The sequence below is a fragment of the Eulemur rufifrons genome, chromosome 20 (assembly GCF_041146395.1).
Source record: "Eulemur rufifrons isolate Redbay chromosome 20, OSU_ERuf_1, whole genome shotgun sequence".
Taxonomy (NCBI): domain Eukaryota; kingdom Metazoa; phylum Chordata; class Mammalia; order Primates; family Lemuridae; genus Eulemur; species Eulemur rufifrons.
The window spans coordinates 26,318,326-26,338,374 of record NC_091002.1 but is presented as its reverse complement, the minus strand read 5'-3'; the positions used below and the strand labels follow the sequence as shown (position 1 = coordinate 26,338,374).

At 55.1% G+C, this 20,049-nt stretch overlaps 1 protein-coding gene across 1 annotated transcript; it reads left to right on the top strand.

The window, feature by feature from the left end:
• The first annotated feature begins 4,048 nt into the window (after positions 1-4,048).
• Positions 4,049-18,201, top strand: SCRT2 (scratch family transcriptional repressor 2). Its single transcript, XM_069496327.1, has 2 exons — positions 4,049-4,417; positions 15,337-18,201. Exons 1-2 carry the CDS (start codon positions 4,285-4,287, stop codon positions 16,125-16,127), a joined length of 924 nt encoding a protein of 307 aa, XP_069352428.1. The 5' UTR covers positions 4,049-4,284; the 3' UTR covers positions 16,128-18,201.
• The last annotated feature ends 1,848 nt before the right edge of the window (positions 18,202-20,049 follow it).

Below are 20,049 nucleotides of genomic sequence, written 5' to 3'. Positions count from 1 at the left end.
CATTTAATCCTCACTGCAACCCTATGAGATGGATCCTATTCATATCCCCATTTTACAGATGAGGAAACAAAGACACAGAGAATCACAGAGCTGGAAAATGGCAGGACAGGAATCTGAACTGAAAACAGGCTGCCTCCAAAGCCCTCAACCTAAAGCCCAGGCAAGGCCGGCTTCTCCAAAGAGGAAGTGCTTCGCACCGCGCCAGGCACATGGGGCTGCTCAGTGATGTGACTGTCGAGGTAAAAATAACCATCGTCACTGGGGAAATTTGCCCCTGGCAATGCTGTCTTCCCAAAAGTCAGAAGAATGAATAATGAACACCCTGATGTGTTTTACTAAACTCTATCATTCCTTCTGTTTAGAAGTAAGGGGATAATCAACAAGTGCTAAAGATAAATGTTTGTTGTACTGAAATATTTTGTGATCTTTTTGGAAAATACAAAAAGGGGTGGGGGAGCCCCCTTAGTCCCACACCCTTCTTTCACTTTTCTATGCATGTTTATTTTTATTTTGGTTCACAGTTGTGAGCAGGCTGTGAGAGATTTTTGGATTCTGTGTCCTCCACTCAACATAATTCTATGAGCTTTTCCCCATGAGAATGTTGAATGGCTACAGAATATTCTGTCAAGCGGATGTCTTCCTCGCAACCCCCTCCTCACTTTCTCCAGCTTGGGGTTTTTATTCCAGTCTCTGATGCTGCGGAAAACATCCTTGGGAATAAATGTTCTCTCCTTATTTGATGTGACTTGGAGAGATGAATTCCTAATAGCAGACATTCTGAAACCAGTAAGCTGGGATTGGGGGAGGTTCGTGGGACAAAAGGCCCTTGTTGGTGTCCTAGTGATGATACTACGTTGACCATTATGTATTTCACCCATGCTTAAGGCCTCCTCCCTTCAAAGTATTTTGGAACCCCAGCTTCTGGGCTGAAGGTTTCTTCTTATCTGCTAAAGGTGCCCCTGCCACTTTGAGGTCAGAGAGCTGAGATCTTATCCTCATCCTGACACTAATGAGTTGCAGGACCTTAATATGTCACTTCTGTGAGGACTCTTCTGATCAGTTAAGGGATGGATCACCCCTTCAATGAGAAGACCTAATGAGAGAGTCCAGTCCCAGCTCTGTCCCTAAGTTGCTGGGAACCTAAGTTCCCTGTTTAGCACTTTGGCTCAGTTTTGCCACTCTTATGCAGGAGGTTGAAGTGGTAGGACCATCAGGTAGGAAGAGATGAGCTCACTGGTATCCACTTGCCTTATCTACCCCCACCGGACTAGGTATCCCCAGAGGACAGAGATCCCAGTACCCAGCACAAACTCAAAAATAGGGCTCCACCATGAATAACCCCCAATGACTGAACAAATAAACCAATTCCTCTGTGCAAGCAGCAAAAAGTTGTTCTCCAACCAGTAAGTCTACCTAATTAAAGTTATAGTCTATAGATACAGGCTGAATCTCACCATCATATTCATTCATTCATTTATTCAGGATTTACTGAGATCCCTCTAGGTTCGGGCCATGCCAACTTCTTGAACTCATCTTCTTCCACTTCTTGCTGTTCCTCAACTGGCCCAATTTCATTCCTGCCTTGGCGCCTTTGAACTTGTGAAGCCCCTGCTTGGAGCACTCTTTCCTTGGATCCTCCCACGGCTGGCTCAAGTCTCAGCTTGAATGTCATCCCTCCCAGGAGACCCTTGCTGGCCACCCTGTTTTAAGGCATTATCATTCTCCATCATCTCACCCTGTTTTGTATTCCTCGCAGCCCTGGACAAATATTTGAAAGGATATTATTGATTTAAGGGTTTCCTTGTTTATGTCCATCCACTTTCCCTTGAACATCAGCTCCAAGAGAGCAGAGACAAGGGATGTCTAGTTCACTACTTATTCCCCAGAATGCCACAAACATGATAAATGAGTGCTGGATGCTACAGGCACAACTGTATACATAGAACCCTCATGCACTGAGTACCTACTATATGCCAGTCACCATTCCAAGCCCTTTCTATGTAGCAACTCTTGTAATGCTCCCAACAACCCCGAGGTAGCCATAATTATTATTCCCATTTTATAGCTGGGGAAACTGAGGCACACACAGGTTGAGTAACTTGCCCAAGATCCCATGGCTAGTAAGTAGGGGAGCTGGAAGACCCCAGTGCACACTGTTAAGAGAGGGCTGAGCTATATATGAAACACAGTCCTTGTCCTCATGAAGCTCAGGGACTAATGGGTGGGCTGGTCCCGTCCATAGTGACGGCAGTCAGGGACACTTCCTGGAGGAAGTGATGCCTCAGCTACGTCTTCAGGACAAGTAGGGGTTTGCTAGGATGAAATGGAGGCAAGGACATTCTGGGCAGCAGAAATGGTGGCAGACCAAGAGAACACAAAGACTGAAGAGCTAGAAGTCCGCTCCTGTGGCTGGAATAGAGATACAGGGTGTGCCCTGAGGCAGGGGTGTGGTCACCTCAACTCTCAGTGACTGAGGTTAAAAAAGTCCTGGGGACAAAATATGAGGCAACACTACTGGAAAGATGGTCAGGGACCTCCAGATAAGGCAGGGCCTTGGCAAGATCAAGGGCCCAAATTTCATCCTGAGGCTTCTAAGCCACAACTCAGGGAGCATGGTAGGCTGACTCGGTGGTACCCAGCGGCCACTGAGCTCTCTGGCAATTGCTGCTGACTCACTGTGTGAACTCAGGCACCTCCATGCCCTCCTTAGGTCTTAACCTCCCAATTGGTATTGGATGACCCAGTCCCAAAGGGATATCCTCACTCCACCAGCCTTGCAGCCCATAAATGAAATGCCATTGATCAGTGAGAGCCTGGCATTCCTAGAGTGGCATTCGGGAACTCTTGTGCACTGGCCACCCCACACTTGCTGAGGCCGGCCCCCCACCATGGAGCTTCGCCCAGCAAGGCTGAGTTCTCCTGCTCTTTGGTCCTGCCAAGATATGGGGGCTCCCCCAGGTTTGGGTGCAATTGGAGGGGGTCTGCTCAGATCCTTCCAGAGACAAAGGAGCTGACCTGCAAAGAGTTCCAGCAGGAGCCCCGCTCCCCCTCCCTTCCCCCCTCTCCCTTCCCGGTCCACGTGTCTCTATTGTCTGCTCCCCGCTTCAGGGAAAGACACAGCCTCGGATGTGTCAAAACCACCACCCCCCGGCAGCAGGAAAATTAATTACTGGACGATTTTCACTTCCTCTTGCAGCGCCGGCCTGAGCTAGGCACCGGAACAGGACCGGCTGAGCGAGGCCAGGCGTCGGCGTGGGGGACTCATTCCCCCACCAGTTCTGGGAGAAGAAAGTTGAACCCCAAACCCAACAGGGGGCTCCAGCGCAAGCCCAAGCAGTGAGGGGTGGGGGGAGACTTCCTCTAGTTAAAGCTGAGTGTCCACACCGGCCACTTCGGGACGAGGGGGGGCGGGAGAGGACTGGAGGCGGGAGGGCTGCGCCGGCGAGCGCACCTCTTTCCTTCGCGACACCTTCGCTGGGTCCCCATGTGCTCGGACGCTCTCCCTCCGCTGCCCTCAGCTTCTCCCTCTATTTTGCACTTTTCTTTTCCTTTCTTTGCATCCCTGGGGGGCTTCCTTTTTGTGTGCCTGGATCTCTCTTTTCCGTGTGTGTGTGTGTGTGTGTGTGTGTGTGTTGCTACTTCTCTCCATCTCTGTCTTTCTTCTCTGTCTGTTTCTCTCTTGTGTCTTTTTGTCCTTATCTTGGTCTCTGCTTCTATTTCTACCTCTTTCAGCGTGTGCGTCTTTCTTTCCCTGTATGTCTCTCCGTCTTTCTCCGTGTCTCTCTTCCCCGTCTCTCCCCCCACTCCCCTTTCTCTGTCTCTCTGTCTCTCTGCGCCTTTCTCGCCCTCACTTTCTCCCCTCCTGCCTGCCCGCTGCTCCCTGCGCCTGGCCTGCCCCCACCGCCGCCGGTTCAGGGGAACGTGTGCGGAGCGATTGTCCTGGGGGACATTTGATGGATTAGAGCGCTGAACAGTTCCATTGCTAGGGGACCACCTGATCTCCTCCAGCCTGCGTCCCATATAAAGCCGGCAGCCGGAGTGCTGAGCACAGCTCCAGCGATCGCCTGTCTGTGCGCCGCCGCCGCCAAGCCCGAGCGGGAGCCCGAGCCCGAGCCCGGCCGCCGCTACCGGTGCCGGCTCCGAGCAGCCGCCCGCCGGCCCGCCAGCCCGCTGGGAGCTGTCCAGTGCTGAAACCCCGCGCGGACAGCCAATCGCGCCCGGCCGGCGCCTCCCCCCACAGGGGCCCCACGCAACTGCCCCCGCCGAGCCCCAGCCGGTTGCACCATGCCGCGCTCCTTCCTGGTGAAGAAGATCAAAGGGGACGGCTTCCAGTGCAGCGGGGTGCCGGCCCCCACCTACCACCCCTTGGAGACCGCCTACGTGCTGCCTGGTGCCCGGGGGCCTCCCGGGGACAACGGTGAGTGGGACCCCGCGGGGGCGGGAGCGGGGGAGGCGAGGGGAGCCGGGGCCTTCCCTAACTTGGGCCACGAGGAGGGGCGCGCGCGCGGCAGGAAACCCCGGGAGAAAATTTCTCTGGCCGTGTGCGCCTCCCAGGCTTCCCGAGGGCCAGGCGGGCGGGGCAGGGGCTAGGACGTACAAAGGGAAAGTCGCAGGGTCGGCCCATCCCGCAGCCACGCGCCAGCCGGGACTTTCAAAGTTGTGGCCCTAGAACAGGGCTGGAGTGAGGGGGTGATGAGCAAACAGAAAGACAGGACTGCTCGGGAAGGGCCAGTGCTGAGGGGCCAATGCACAAGGCAGTTCGAGGGTCTCCTCTCCCCGCTGAGAAAGAGAGGCTGGCTGCCTGAGTGTGCCCTCCCGGTGGGGAACGGAAAGGGGCCTGGACTATCAGTCCCTGGGGAGTTGGGGTTGGCTCCCTGGGGGTAGCTGGGGGCGCCCTCCCTCCCTGCAAACCTGTTCCCGCTGGCAATGCCATACAAGTGCTCTCAGAACCCCTCTCTCAACAACTCTTTTGTTACCCTCAGCCACATGCCTGCCAAAGGCTGTGCCTGTCCTGGGGACTGCAAGGAAGAGGAGATATCTGGGAGGGGCTCCCCCAAAGTGGCTCCTGCTCCCCTGGGCTGCACTCCTTCACCATCCCCATCTTCTCACCACCACCCCAGCCAACCCTGCTGCTCCCTGCAACCCGCCCCCCCCCACACACACTCCATCTCTTCTCAGAACAAGTTCCTGCAGGGAAAAGGGTTTGGGGGACAAGAGAGGTCATTCTGGCCCAGAAGGGGGTGATCTCTGGAGGGTAGGGAGAAGAAGTACAGACTGCTTCTGTGGACCCCATCCTCCATGGAGGCGATTACAGAAATGTTCTCCTCTGAGGGCCCCCACCAGGGCAGGTGTCTGGAGAGGAGGTGTCCCTTGGTAGTGAGAGTTCTGACATCACATGTGGCATCAGCTTTGGGGGGGTGTGTGTGTGTTGTGAAGAGGGGGAGAGAGGGAGAGGGAGAGAAAGGAGGAGAGAGAGAGAAAAAAAGAGGAAAAGGAGGAAAGAAAGGGCTTAAGATTGGGGGGGAGCTGAGATGGCAAAGGCAGGAGCCTGGGAGGGTGGGGGTTCCCAACTCAGGGATTTCCAAGCACTTCGCCCACATTCCATCGCTCTGCCACGCCAGGTAGAGAGGGGGTGCTGGGCAAAGGGCTCTGTGACCTCATCAAGGTCAAAGAAGTTAGGGAGTGATCAGTGACACAGCTACAGCCCCTCAGTCCCTGGCCTCCCCAGATCTCCAGCAGAACCCCCTTCTCTGCCCTATGTCCCTTATTCTACCGTCCTCTCTTCTTGACCCCAGGGCCTCTTGAGGTCGAGAACAGAAGCCCTCCGGATATGGCTGGGCTGGGCTGAGGGCTGGCAGGACAGAGGGTGGACCTGGGGCCATGCCAAGGCTAGGGAGTGTGTGCTAGGAGCCGGTAGAAACTGAAATATCTGCAAAACTGGGATATGGATCCCTTAGGGGACTGACAAAAAGCTCTGGGCTCCCACCCGTTGAACACCCCCCCCCCCCACCAGCCCTTGGTCCTGTCCCTAGGCCAGCAGAGGAAACCCAGAGAAGCCCAGAGAATTTCCCATGCACAGCCAAAACTGCAGGCTGTTCCTCAGGAAAGAGGCAAGAGAACGCCTTGCCTTGAATTCAGTCCAAAAAAGCTTTGAAAGGAGCCCCTGAGTGAATGGTGGGAAGCAGGGTGGGGGCAGAGCCACCAGCAGGGTGTTTCTGTAGAGATTCCACTAGGTTTAATGTCCTAGAACCACCTCTGTCTTTGTCCCTTTCCCCAAGGGGCTCCAGACCAACTTCCTGGCCCCTAGGGGATCCTGAGGCTGTCCTGATAGGCAGACGCCTGGCGTGGAACTTGGGAAGCCTGGGCTCTAACATCTCTGATTTGCTGTGTGACCTTGGGCAAGCGCTTTCCCTTCTCTGGTCCTCAGCCTTCCCAGCAGTGAAAGAGTTTAGATGGCATGAACTAAGCATCCTTCCAACTTTGACAAGCTCAGCTTCTGTGAAGGTCAATTATGGGGTGGGAGGTATTGGCTGAGGGTCTAACAGAATGCGGGGAGGCCATTGTCAGGGTTTCCTTAGGGCTCCATTGAGCATACGCCACCTGGCTGAGGGTGGTGGAGTTTCTGGGATTAGGCAATTTTCTTGGCTTCAGTCTCTGCAGGCTGCCCCATGGTGAGGACAGGCACCCTGGCCTGGCCACCTTGGCAGTGTCTGCAGTGGATGGTCAGTGCCAGAGATGGTGGAGGGGGGTAACCCTTCAAGCCTGGGTATGACTAGGAAATACACGGTCTGCCGTGTCGTTTTCAGGAGTCTCTCCCCTCCCTGGGGTGTGGCCACACTGGGCAGTGAGGGATCCCTCATTCCGTGGGTGGGTGGAGGGGACTGGGGGTCCTCAGAGAGCCTGCCAGCTCCTGGTGGCCCGTTGTCTCCGCTCTGCCGGAAATAACCTTGCTGAGCATTTGAGGGAAGTGTGAAAAATTGCTGAGCCGACGTTTTTCTCTCCCAGCGTGTGTAAGTGTGCTGGGTAAACAAGGAGAAAGAGAGGAGGGGGGAAGATGAGGAGAGGGAGGGAGGAGAAGGAAGGGAGGGAGCCAGGGAGGGAGGGAGGAAGGGGGAGGGCCCGGGGCTGGAGATAGTTCCAGTTATTAGAAAGATCTTCTTACAAGCCATTCCTGCAGCTCTGGCTGCAGGGTCAGGATGAAGCTGATGGGAGGGGACCCTGGGGGGCTCAAGAAGGAGTGGGGAGAGCTTGTAAATATGGAGCTTAGAGGAACTACAGGCTCCTGACTGATAAGGATGCAGGACCCCAAATGAAAGAGGTTTACCCCTAGCTCTGGAAATGCTGGAGGATTCCTACACACACGCGTACACACACACACACACACACACACACACTTTGCCTCCCTGCTCCCTTCCTCTTCAGCCTCTGCCGTCAGGCAGGGAAAAGGGTGCAGCAGGTGTGTCTGTGCTCCAGGCTCCCTCAAACCCACAGAACCCCTACATAGAGAAGGGAAGCTCCCCAAGTGGAGAAAGCTCTAAGTCTCTCTGCAGAGCCTCCCCACCCCCGACGAGGGGAAATAAGATCTAATTGCATTGTCCCCTCCAATAAAATGCTTCCTTTCTCGCCTCTGCCTCTCTTGCTCCTCCACTGGTATCCCTCCCTTCTCCCTGGCGAGGTGATCCTGAGCACAGACTCAGCCTTTCCGTGAGGTGCTGCCGACTCTCATCCTCCTAACCCTCTCGGGACCTCACCCTCCAGCTCCACCAAGCCCACCCCTCACAGACCTGGGCCCCATCCTGAGGGACGCTGGACTCTCAGCCACCCCAGGCGGCTCATCCATCTGCATGGCAGTGGTCTCCGTGGGCCCCTGCCAAGGATGTCTTCTGGAGAGGCCACCTCCCCTCACACTGTAACTCTGAGCTCCAGCTGGGAGCCAGGCCCCCCTTCCTCGCCCCCAGCCGCTGTCCCACCCCCATCCCCTCCCAGAGTGCATCCGACCCAGGCAGAGGAGGGATCAATGCCAATCCAATAACGCAGTTGTCTGCCCTCTGCAGCTACATTAAGCCTCACCCAGCAGGCTGAGGAAGCTCTCCTACTTCTACCCATGGGCTTATCTAGTTGACCACATTATACCAGTGCCCACTTCCTCTCACTCCCTCTGATGGCGCCGGGTAGTCGCCCCAGGCCAGGCCTGGGAGCCCAGCCGAATGTCCCCAGCTGCCACACATCCACCCCACACCTCAGAAAGTCCATCTGGGGAGCAGGGATGCAAAAGGGCTTCCCCAATCCCTTGGAAGAGGGAGCCCAGAGAAGGCTAGGGAAGTGCTCAAGGACACACAGCAGGCCCTTCTGAGTCTACTATAACCACCTCTTCCCCTGGCGTCTTGGTCTTAGTCCAAGTCCAAGGTCCAGGTTAAAGATATGTCAGAGGTCCAGGTTCAAAGTCTAGGTCCAGGCCCACATCCAGTCCAGCATCCAGGTACAGATCTGAGGTCCAGTTCCTATATCTATGTCAAACCTCAGGTCTAGGACCAGGCCCAAGGTCAATGTCTGAGGTTATAGGTCCAGGTCCGATTTCCAGGACAAATCCACATACAAGTTCAAGTTTCAATGTCTAGGAACAGGTCCAGGTAAACGTTCTGGGTCCAGGAATGAGATCCAGGTCCAGTTTCCAGTCCAAGGTCATGTCCAGATTCATTCTCAAGGCTGGCTGCGTTCGAGTCTTAGACCCACTATTAGCTTTCTGTGTGGCCTTGGCTTAGTCTCTCCCCCTTCCCCTAGCCTCAGTTTCCCTCTCATGAGATCAAATAGTTGAACACAATCTCTTTCAGCTCTGACCTTGGTGATCCAGAAATCCAATTTTCCTAGGAATTAGCAGGGCTCAGTGGGAGTGGAATGACAGGGCCCATGTGAGATACGGAATCTGGGGGCCCACGATTGCCCCTAAAGTCTGCGGTCACCAGGAGGACATGTGGGGCCCCGGCCGAGCTTCCATGCGTTGGACAGGATCAGTCTGTGATTGCTGAGGGAGGGAAGGAGAGTACACCAAGTCCCTTATGTCAGGGTAGCAATCTACACACCCCAAAGGCTCTCAGGCAGCACTCACACAGTGGGCAAAGGGCAGAGAGGGCAGGGAATGATTAGCTGCAACCTACAGAGGCAACACGGCGGTCATGGAGGGCCCGTGACTTGCCCAAAGTCACAGGAGCATAAATGGGGGGCCCTGTCACACCTCCCTGCTGGGTGCTACCCCCACAGGTTCCAGGGACCCCCACAGCCTGGAGGCCCTCTGCCAAAAGAGGTGAGGCCACCAGACCCCTCAGTCTCCTTCCCAGCTGTGGACACCACTAGAGTGAAGTGTCCCCCGCCAACCTACGGGTAGTGACGGCTTTGAAACGGGCCCTCCGATTGCACCTTCTCGGGCAGAGAGAAGGTAGAGCAGAAAGCAGAACTGGAGGGACGAGGGGGGCATTGTGTGACACATCCTGCCTCCAGAGATCCCCCTTGAGGGAGCAGGAAGCTGTTCCGCCAACCAGGGCTGGGCAATTCAAGACCCTGAGCCACTCACTGCCATCTCCACAGCCCCTTGAAAAATCTTTCCTATTGATTCCTGCAGAGCCCTGGACCTCCCTGTGGGCCACAGGAATTGGGTCACAGTCAGGAAAGACCAGAATCGGGGGAATTCTAAGAGGTGGGGGTGGCGGAGAAGGACCCTGGAATTCTCTAGAAACTCCCTGAGGCCGGGTCAGTGGTTATCAGCCCCATGCCCTTCAGCCCTGGTCATGCTGGGCCAGACTCCACTCTGTGCCCTGCTCATTTGGACTCAGGGACCTCCTCCCCCATGGGCAGATGTACCAGCTGCCAGGCGTTTGGAGGAGGTGGGTGTCATTTCTGGTCCAGTGCCCAGGGAACCGCTAACAAAGATGCTATAATAAGGGGAGGGGGAGGTACCCAGCCCCTTTGCCCAGCTCTGTGAGCAGACAGGAGAAACTATTTTTATCCCGCTTTGCTGCTGACAGACCTGGCTTTCTGCTCAGCTGGCTGGAGCTGATTCTCCAGGCCCGAGGCCCTGGCACAGCAAGAGGCAGCTCTAAATATACCCGAGCAGCAGCCCTCCAGCCCCACCGCCCGCAGGCCCGGCCCTCCTCGGGAAAGTGGGCCGCCTGGGAAGCTGGCCCACCACCAGGGCCCTCTCCTTTCCTGCCCATCTCAGGACAGGGAGGTGGGTTTGGGACTAGAAGCGCCCTGGAGAAAGTTTGGCACCCTGAGAGTCAGCAGAGACGGGGCAAGGAGACCCGGACTGGCTCTATTAAATAAAGAAAGGAGGCCAGCCCAGCCCTGAGGAGAACCTGTGTGGTGACCTGAGGTGGGTCAAGGCCCCTCTTTGGGCTTCAGCTTCTGCAGTACAAGGGCATGGGAGGAAGTGAACTTGAACGTGAGCTAATGTGCATAAAGCACTTAGCAGTGCCCTGCGCACACTAAGTGCTCAATAAGTGTTAGTCACTACTGTTATTAAGTACTATTTACAAATATGCACAAGGGGCTGGCGCATTCTCTACAACAGTTGCTTCATACCCCAAACACTCCCATATGACACAAGCCAGATGCAAGATGTTATTTGAGGAAACCTACCACCCCTTCCCCAGCCAGTTGAAAATCTTCTCTCCCCCAACTGGTCTCCATGCCCTCCCTGGTGTTCTGGAAAAAACACTGGCTTTGGAGGGTTTCAAACCTGACTCCCCTTCCGGTGACCTTGGGCAAATCCTTTCCCCTCTCCGGGTGTGAGGCACAGTGCGGTAGCTGGCTCCCAGGGAGGGGTAGTGTTAGTTGGAAACTCTAGTAGTAACAGTAGTAGCACTTGTTACAGAGCCCCCGCCGCCCCAGGGGATCAGGCAGTTGGATGAGGCAGTATCTACAGCGGGCCCACACCTCAATTCTCATGAATGTCCCTTCCCACCACTCCTTTGGGTACAGAATTTTTTTTAATGGATTCTGGACTTTAAGTCTAAAATATCAAGACTCTTGGACAGGAAAAACCAAAGTCATTCTCAGGTGACATGTGCATATATCCAAAGTGCTCCTGGGCCCAACTTATATCCATACATGGCAGGGGTGGCTCTGGTCCCCACCCCTCAAAGGGAGGATTCAAGCCCAGAGAGGCTGTGTGACTTGTCCAAGGTCACACAGCTAGGGTCTGAGTACAAGGGCCAGGTAAGAGCCAGGTCTCTTCTCTCTGGATCTCAGCTCCTCCCTATCTCTATCGGGACCCAAACAGCTGTGTCACCCTGGAGAGCAGGCAACTCAGCCTTCTAGAGTCACCACGGGCAGAGGGAGACACCCAAAACCTGTCTGGGTTCCATCTGTAAGATTTGAGCATGGCTTATAGTATCCTAAAGGATTCTCCAGGGCTGAGGCCCAAAGAGGTGAGATGGTTTGCCCAAAGTCACACAGCAGCCTGAGACACCAATGTGTATCTTCTTCTACCCTCTGGCAGATTAGAAAGCTATCGCTAGGAAATGCAAGAATAACAATAATAACAATAATAATAACAGTTTGAGAGACCAGCTATTATGTGCCAGGTATTGTACTCAGAACTGTACATGCATTAATTTATTCAATCCTTGGAACTCCCTTATATATAGATGTGGCAAAAAGAGGTTAAGTAAGTAACTTGCCCAAGGCCACATATGGAGAGGTCTGTGGATCAGTGAGAATGGGGTGAAGTTGGAGGAGGGACACCCCCTTCATCCACAAAGAGCATCATGGAGGGACTGATTTAGCCATGATGCACAAGGGGTCTTCAGAGCACCCCAGTCAACCTTCTTCGTGTACAGACCCAGCCCAGAGAGGTTAAGCAATCTGGCCACGGTCACAAAGCAAGTTAGAACCACCTGTGCCTTACACGACCACATAAACTCATATGATGCTCCCAACCCATGCCAAACTCCACAGAATGGGGACCTGGTCCGGGCCCACAATTCCTGTCCTGAAGATAATTCCACATCGGTCCCTCGGCAAATAAGCAGCCTTTGTTTGAGGCAACCCTGTTTCTGTATAAAGAGACCTTAACAGGAATAAGGTGGTACAGTGCTGAAGGCCGCCAGCAGAGGGCGCCAAGCAAAGAGCACCCAGTTGAGAACTGCCTGGTTCCTTGAGCTCCTACTATGCACCAGAAACTTTCTCATCACATCAGGTAGAAATTACACATCCTGGGTGAGGAACCAGAGGCCCAGAGAGGAGCAGCAAGATGTGTTGGGGTGGGCGCCAAGGAAGCTGCGGCACAGAAACTCATCTGGGGAGACTGTTACTGTTATTCACAATAACAGCCAACACGTACTGTGGATTTACCAAGTGCCAGGCACCGGGCCGGAATCCTGGCTCTAACTTACTAGCTGCATGACCCTAGGCATGTTATTTAACTTCCTCGTGCCTTGGTTTCCTCGTCTGTAAAATGGTACCTACCTTAGAGTCATGAGGGTTTGTATGCACTCATGTGTGCAAAGCCCTATAACAGTGTCTGACACAGTGCTCTAGGAGTCTGGGTTATTACTTGTTTACACATTGTTTGTTCACTACTGGGCTCCTTACTGAAACTGTAGTGGCAAACAAAGGTCAAGTAGTTTGTCCAATATCACACAGCTGGGAATGGTAAAGCCAGAACGCAGTATGGGCAGTCTGGCACCCAAGTTGTGTTCTTAACCAATATGTCATCCTTCTTAAATAACAGAACATACGAGACATTAGTCAAATGATCAGTCACCCCCTCCAAATAAATCCCATACAATCCCCATTCCCAGAAAAATGACCCAAGGCTCAGAAAGGTGCACGGCTTGCCCAAGGTCACCCAGCTAGAATCTGTGTCGGGGAACCAATCGCCCTCCCCACTCCATGGCCCAGGCACCGTGAGACACAGACCTGTCCTGAGACCGGGTGGGCAGGACTGTCTACAGCAGACCCTGCTGGGCTGGGGGGTGATGCTGGCCTGGCACATCTCTATCGCTCGTTCCACAAATACTTACTGAGTGCTAGGGCCCTGGGGCTGGAGGCAAAGAACCCAGCCACAACCCCTTCCTCAAGGACCCCCCAGTGTGGGAAACGAGGGGGCAGCGCAGTGGTTTCTGATCCTTGCTTCCCCCTTTGAGCAAGTACCATCGCCTGTCTGTACCTAAGTTTCCTTTGTAATGAGAGTATTTTTGTGGTGACTCAGTAAGATGACGGGAGTGAAGCACTTAGCACAGAGCCTGGCACGCAGTAAGTGCTCAATAAATATTAGCTAGTGTTATCATCAGTAATTACAATGCAATGAAATACAGAAGGAGAGGGTCTGGGAGTGCCCAGCTGGTATTTAACTCAGTCTGAAACAATATTCCCTGAACGTTCTAGAACCCGAGAGTACTAGGCCTGTTTCCTGGGGTGGGAGGTAGGGGAACCTCCAGACCAAAAGCAGATGGGAGGGGAGGAAGGGGGTGCTGAGAGGCTAGGGACTGCCTCCCCCTAGATTAAAAAACTGCCACCACCACTGGCCCCCCCTTGCATCTGACCACAGAGCCCTTCCCTACTGAGTCATCCTTCCCCACGATCCTCAATCACTTCAGTGCGCAGAGGGCCCTGTGCTAGTTGCTAAAGGGACAGAGGAAAAAAGAGCACATCTTCCTTTGCATTCAGGGTCAGGGGACAGTCTGCACAGACCTGACCCTGTGACCATCCCAAATGCCAGATGGGAGGCGAAGGTCTGGAGGCTACAGCAGCCAGGCTGTTTGAGAATGAAAGCTGACCAGGGTACCAGCCATAAGTCTGAACGTCTTGGGATCCTGTTTCCAGCTTATAAAGCCCTCCTCCACCTGCTCGTTTCAGTGAGGGAGGGTGCAGGGAAGAAGGGTGGTTACAGATCTGGGGGGTGGGGGGAGGTCAGAGGAGAGAGTCACATCCTGAGATTTGTCACTCCCCAGCTGCGAAACCTCAGATAGGGGCCTAACCTCCATTGTTCCCCAGAATCAAAAGACAATGGAAACATTTGGTAATTAAGTGCCAGGATGATAAGTTTGTTCTATGTCTGCCAGAAACTCTCTGGGGAGCCCAGCCCCCAGGATCCACAGGGAAGGTGCTAGGGCCAGCCTCGGCCATGGGAGGCAGAGGCAAATCAGGGTGGACCCTGCCCATGAGAAGCCCCTATGGAATCCCCTGGGAGAGCCCCTGCCTATCCACCCACCAATCACTCAAACCCTGGGCAGACAGGATTTCTGGTCCAACTCCAGCAAAGTGGGAGGAGGAGGGGGAGGTGAATTCTCACTGCAGCCTCAGGAAGACTTCTAGAGGAGCTCAGAGCAAAGCAGGCTTGGGAGCAAGTACAAGGCAGTTCCCTTTCTGAAGCACCTATAACATGCCACACACACCACCACTTTTAAGTCCTCCAGCAACCCTGGGAGGTGGGTCTAACTGGATTGGGCGGGTGTTCGTTTATGCCACATCTATGCATCGCACACCTCCTTTGAGCCAGACACGTGCTGGGCACACAGATCCAGCCCTGGGGAGCTCATAGTGTAGTGGGGGTGGCAGACAAATAATCTTCACGCAAGTAAAAAGCATAATTGTAATTGCTAACATTTATACAGCAATTACTGTGTGCTCCCTCTCTTTCTCAATTTCCTTACGCGTAAAATGGGGATTATAATAGTACCTACTTCTTGGGTCTGTGCCCATTAAATGCGTTAACACGTGTAAAGCGCTGGGGCAGAGTCTGGCATACAGTAAGAGCTTAATACACGTTTATTATCATCACTTTACTCAGTCCTTCCAACGACCCTCCTGGAAGGAGGTGTCCAATCACAAGCTCCATTTCCTAGACAAGAAAGCCGAGATTCAGAGAAGTTGTCAGACTGGAATGGCAGAGTGTTGTTGGAATAAAGAGCATGGACTGTGTCGTCACACTGCCAAGGTCTGAATCTTGGCTCTTCCATTTACTAGCTGTAAGCTTAGACTGACTGCTGTATCTCTCCGTGACTCAGTTTCTCTACCTGCAAAGTGGGTCTAAGACCTTCACTGCATGGTTGTGAATACTTAAGACAGTGGACGCAAAGTCAGTAGAACCGTGCCAGCCCCGTGCTCCACAGGGTGGGGTGGCGGTGATTTGTACCCGGCCCGTGGAAGAAGGATTTGAACCCAGGCCTGAGGAGCTGAGGTCCATGTCAGCGATCATTGTCTTACGAGCAGCCATCATGTTCCAAGACCTGCCACAAGGAGGCCTCCTAGCTGGACGGCGCAGGGGGTGACTTGCCCAGAGAGGGAAGCCCTCCTACCCGCCTCGCCCTCAACTTACCCCACTTCTCACCCCTCCAGGCTACGCCCCGCACTGCCTGCCCCCGAGCAGCTACGATGCGGACCAGAAGCCGGGCCTGGAGCTGGCCCCGGCCGAGCCCGCGTACCCGCCGGCGGCGCCGGAGGAGTACAGCGACCCCGAGAGCCCGCAGTCCAGCCTGTCGGCGCGCTACTTCCGCGGGGAGGCGGCCGTCACCGACAGCTACTCCATGGACGCCTTCTTCATCTCGGACGGGCGCTCGCGACGGCGACGGGGCGCGGGCAGCGGGGACGGGGCGGGCGCGGGGGACGCCGGCAGCGCCGGGGGGCGCGCGGGGCGCGCGGGGGCGCCGGCGGGCGGCGGGCACCGGCACGCGTGCGCCGAGTGCGGCAAGACGTACGCCACGTCGTCGAACCTGAGCCGCCACAAGCAGACGCACCGCAGCCTGGACAGCCAGCTGGCCCGCAAGTGCCCGACGTGCGGCAAGGCGTACGTGTCCATGCCCGCGCTCGCCATGCACGTGCTCACGCACAACCTGCGCCACAAGTGCGGCGTGTGCGGCAAGGCCTTCTCGCGGCCCTGGCTGCTGCAGGGCCACATGCGCTCGCACACGGGCGAGAAGCCCTTCGGCTGCGCGCACTGCGGCAAGGCCTTCGCCGACCGCTCCAACCTACGCGCGCACATGCAGACGCACTCGGCCTTCAAGCACTACCGCTGCCGCCAGTGCGACAAGAGCTTCGCGCTCAAGTCCTACCTCCACAAGCACTGCGAGGCCGCCTGCGTCAAGGGCGCCGAGCCGCCCCCGCCGCCTCCCGCCGGCCCGGCCAGCTGAGCCTCCCGCCCGGAACTCGCTCTCCACGCGCCCCGGGCCCCCGACCTGCGCCCGCAGCGCCCTCTCCAATCCCCAGCTGCGTTTCCCTGCCCACCCTCCTCGAGGAGACCCCCCATCCCACCCCGGAACTTTTCTCTCCAGCCCCGAAACCCACAATTCACTTCGGGCGCTCTCCCCCAGCGCGCCGACCCACATCATCTTTTCCGGCCCCCACTCGGACCTTGACCCCCTGTCCGCGCCTTCAGGGCTCCCAACTCAGGCACCAGGTCCGCACCTCTCCCGGGCCCCAGAGCCAGAAATTTCCCCTGCCCAAACCCTGCGCCGCTCTCCTAACTTTCAGACCTTTTCTCTCGCTTCTCAGCTGAGTCTCTCTGACCATTCCCCTGTTGGAGCCCCCCAATCTAAACCCCAAAACTACCCTTGACTCCCATGCCTGCCTCAGTTTCCCTATGCAAATCTGGATGCAGGCCCTGTAGCCCTCAGACCACAATCCAACCCCAGACCATCCCTCTGGCCTCTGCTGAGTCTCCCTATGTGTGTCCGTCTGGGGATCTAATCTTCCCCTTTCTTGGAGTCTCTGGTCTGTCCTAGATCCCCTGCATGCCTGGGACATACACCCCCACCACCACCACCCCCCCCCCACCCACACATTTTTCACTCTCTTCAGTCTTTGGGGGCCTCATCACCCACTCCCAGCCCCTTCTCTCTCCAGATCCCCTCATCCTCTAGTAGGTCTCACCACTCTGAGTTTACCTAACCTGGAGCAAACTTGAGGGGGAGTTTAGGACCTTGCCCCCTAATGTAACCCCTCTCCTACCCCAGGACAGCCTTCCCCTGGGCTTCCTGTCTCCTCCTCCCAGCCACTCTCCTCCCAGAATCTCTGAGCACTTTCCCCCACCCCCAGGACTACAGGTACCCCTCTTTACTTGTTGGGGGAAGGTCTGGAGCACCTCGCCAATGCCCTTCCCCTTGTCCGGCTGGGCCCTCCAGTTATTTATTTGTGTATTTATTTATTTATCTATTTATTATTCTATTTAATCTCTTGGCCTCACCCAGGGACAGTTTGGCTTCCCCAGCTGGACTGGGAGGTCAGGGAGCCAGGCAAGGAGAGGGACAGCAAAGGCCATGGCAGGCTGCCCCCACCACACACACACAGCTGTCTCGGGAGAAGCCCCACCCTCATCAGAGCCTGAACTGGTTAAGAAAGGGGACTCGAGAATGGGAGGGGCAGCCTGCTGACCCTCAACTTGGAGGGTGGGGGCGTAAGGAAGCATCAGGAGATCCGGTCATGGGGCAGGTCCCCGCCCTCCTGAGCCTTCCACTCTAACTCCATGGAGCCCGGAGAGAAGAGCCTCCTCGATTTGTTTCCTATTTATTCCTCTTCTCGAGAGACCCCAGGTTCCAGGGACCGACTGAGCCCCGGACCCGCTGGGGCCTCCTGCTCGCTCCCCGGGAGGAGCGCTCCCTCCCGGCCACGTCTATGCAACTCTCCCGGGCAGAGGGGCCGGGGCTGCCAGCCACCTGCCCATTGGCCGCCACTACCTCCTCCGCCGCGCTTTTGCATGCCCGGGCGAGGACCGAAGCACACACCTCCACGCGCAAGGGCCCTGGCCCCCTCTGCTTTAAGCACACGCCTCTGCCCCATCGCTCTGCGCCCAGCTTGTGGGCCGGAGTCCCGGACTCTCGGACCCTCCTCCTCTTCCTCACCGTAGCCACAGAAGAGGGTGGAGACTGGAGGGGCCCCTGGGGCAGGGGCACTTCTCTAGGGCTTCAGAGGGGTGGGCGGGCCTAGGCCCAGCTCCAGGCCCAGCGGGAAGGGAGGCTGCAGGGATGGTAGGGGGGGGAGAGGGGTCGCAGAAGCAATTATGGAGGGTGTTGACCCTGTAAATAGGAACTTCTGACAGCAATAATTTTCCATGCATGCTAAGCCTTTTGGCCATATTTTGTATGAGCGCTTGGCGCTCCTCCTCCCTCCTCTTCTCCCAACTCACCCCCAGGCCCCCCTTCCTTCCCCACCTTCAACAGTATTACTTGTAACGCAATTCAGGGATATTAAAGGGACTTTGGCCACTCACCAGCGCCTCTAGACCTTGTGACTGGGGTTGGGGGGAGAAGAAGGGGAGGGCATCTGAGATGGGATTTTTCCACTGCATTTCCTTCTCTGTAGCCTGACCATCCTATAGCTGCCACGGGGGTGAAGGGGGGGTGTCACACAGCCCCAGGGGTCCCTTAGCCTCCACAAGGTCCCAGGCGTCCTCAATCCTAAATAGTCCTCAAATAAGGGTTCAAGAACTAGATTAATAATATAAGCAAATGAAGGGAGTTGCCTTAAGACATTAGGGAATGATGGAGCATGTGATTAATTGGAAAGAGCCTGTCTTACCTTAAAGATTTCTTTCAATTCAAATTAACTACACCTGCCAAACAATTACAACTGTGGTCCAGATTTGTCTGTTGACAGCCAGTTTACAATCCCTGTATTCTTCCCCACTTCATCCCCTACCCCTCTGCCCTGGTCAGATACGGTCACGCACGCAGCAAGTGCAAGCATGCATAAAGGTTGCCTTTGGCTCCGCAGGCAAAGTTGTCCAAAGATGATGAGCTGCCCGTACAGCCTGTGAGCTCCCAGTCACTGACAGTGTTCAGGAAGATGCTGGAGAACCAATCCTTCCTCCTTGTCAGCTGCCTAGGTGATCTTTCGAAATACAAATTTGTCCTTGCCTTACTAAAAACTTCTCTGGGGACCACCAACCCCTGCCACTTCCCCTCAACACCCAACACAGACTCACCAGGTACTGGGGAGGGAGGTGGTGACAGGCTGGAAGCTACCTCCCTGGGCCCTCGTGGTGGATGTCCTCCTTTTGTGAGCAGTGCTTACACAATTTTTAGATGTTCTCCCTACTGCCTGTCCATCTTTGCCTTCACTCACCTCTGGACAGGTGGCTGCACCCTGAGCAATGTGCTAGATGTTTCCAACAATGCCAGCAGTTGTGGGAACTGCCCTACAAAGTCTCCAATAGGGTTTTGAGGGGCCCAGACACCTGTTGCATTCCTTAACCACCCAGCAGTCCTCTGGCTACACACTGCTCCTGATTGGCTGGGATCCCTTATGTTTGTTTTAGGTGCCAGGAATAGAAACTACTCTAGGATTTTATAAACATGTATTAAATTCCTTTAAAGGACAAAGTATTTAATATGGGGAATTGGCTACTCACAAAATTTGTGGAAAGGCTGAAGGAATGAGCCCTCAGCTGGACCCCAGAACCCGGAACCGCTGTCACCAGGAGAGCTACCGCCTCTCCCACAATCACACAGCGGGGGAATCAGGAGGCTGCACTGGAACTGAGTTCAAGAACACAGGGATCAGGAGGCCCCAGCCACTGCCTCTGTAACTGTCTCCTGTCTCCTGCTATGCTGGTGGCACAACGCTGGAACACTATGACAGAAAAACTTAGTGCCTCCAAAAACATCGTGACAGTAGCAAGAGTCAAAGCAGTAGGAAGATGGCCCCTGCCCCCTTCTGCCATTCAAATCCCACAGAAGTGCACATAACTGGCAAAACTTAATTCACTGTCAGTAGCTTGCTACAAAAGTCTGGGAAATGTAGTTTTAAACTCTCCAACCATGCAATACAGAAAGTATCCTAGAGGGAGGTGGGAATGGATGCTGGCTGCCCATCAGCCATATCCAGCCCAGTTATGGTGATCCAACATCCATTCCACCCTCTCTTCCTTGATTAGCAGTCATGCAATCTGGGGGACTGGACACCAGCTCAAGGGAGGGTCTTGACTGGTGTAAGAGTAATACCATCTCCCACGGGTTCAGAAATGGGCACGTGACCCAATTCTGGCCAATGAGACTTAAGGAGAGTTGCTGGAAGCTTCTGGAAAACTTTTCTGCTCCATCACTTTTAAAAGAAAAT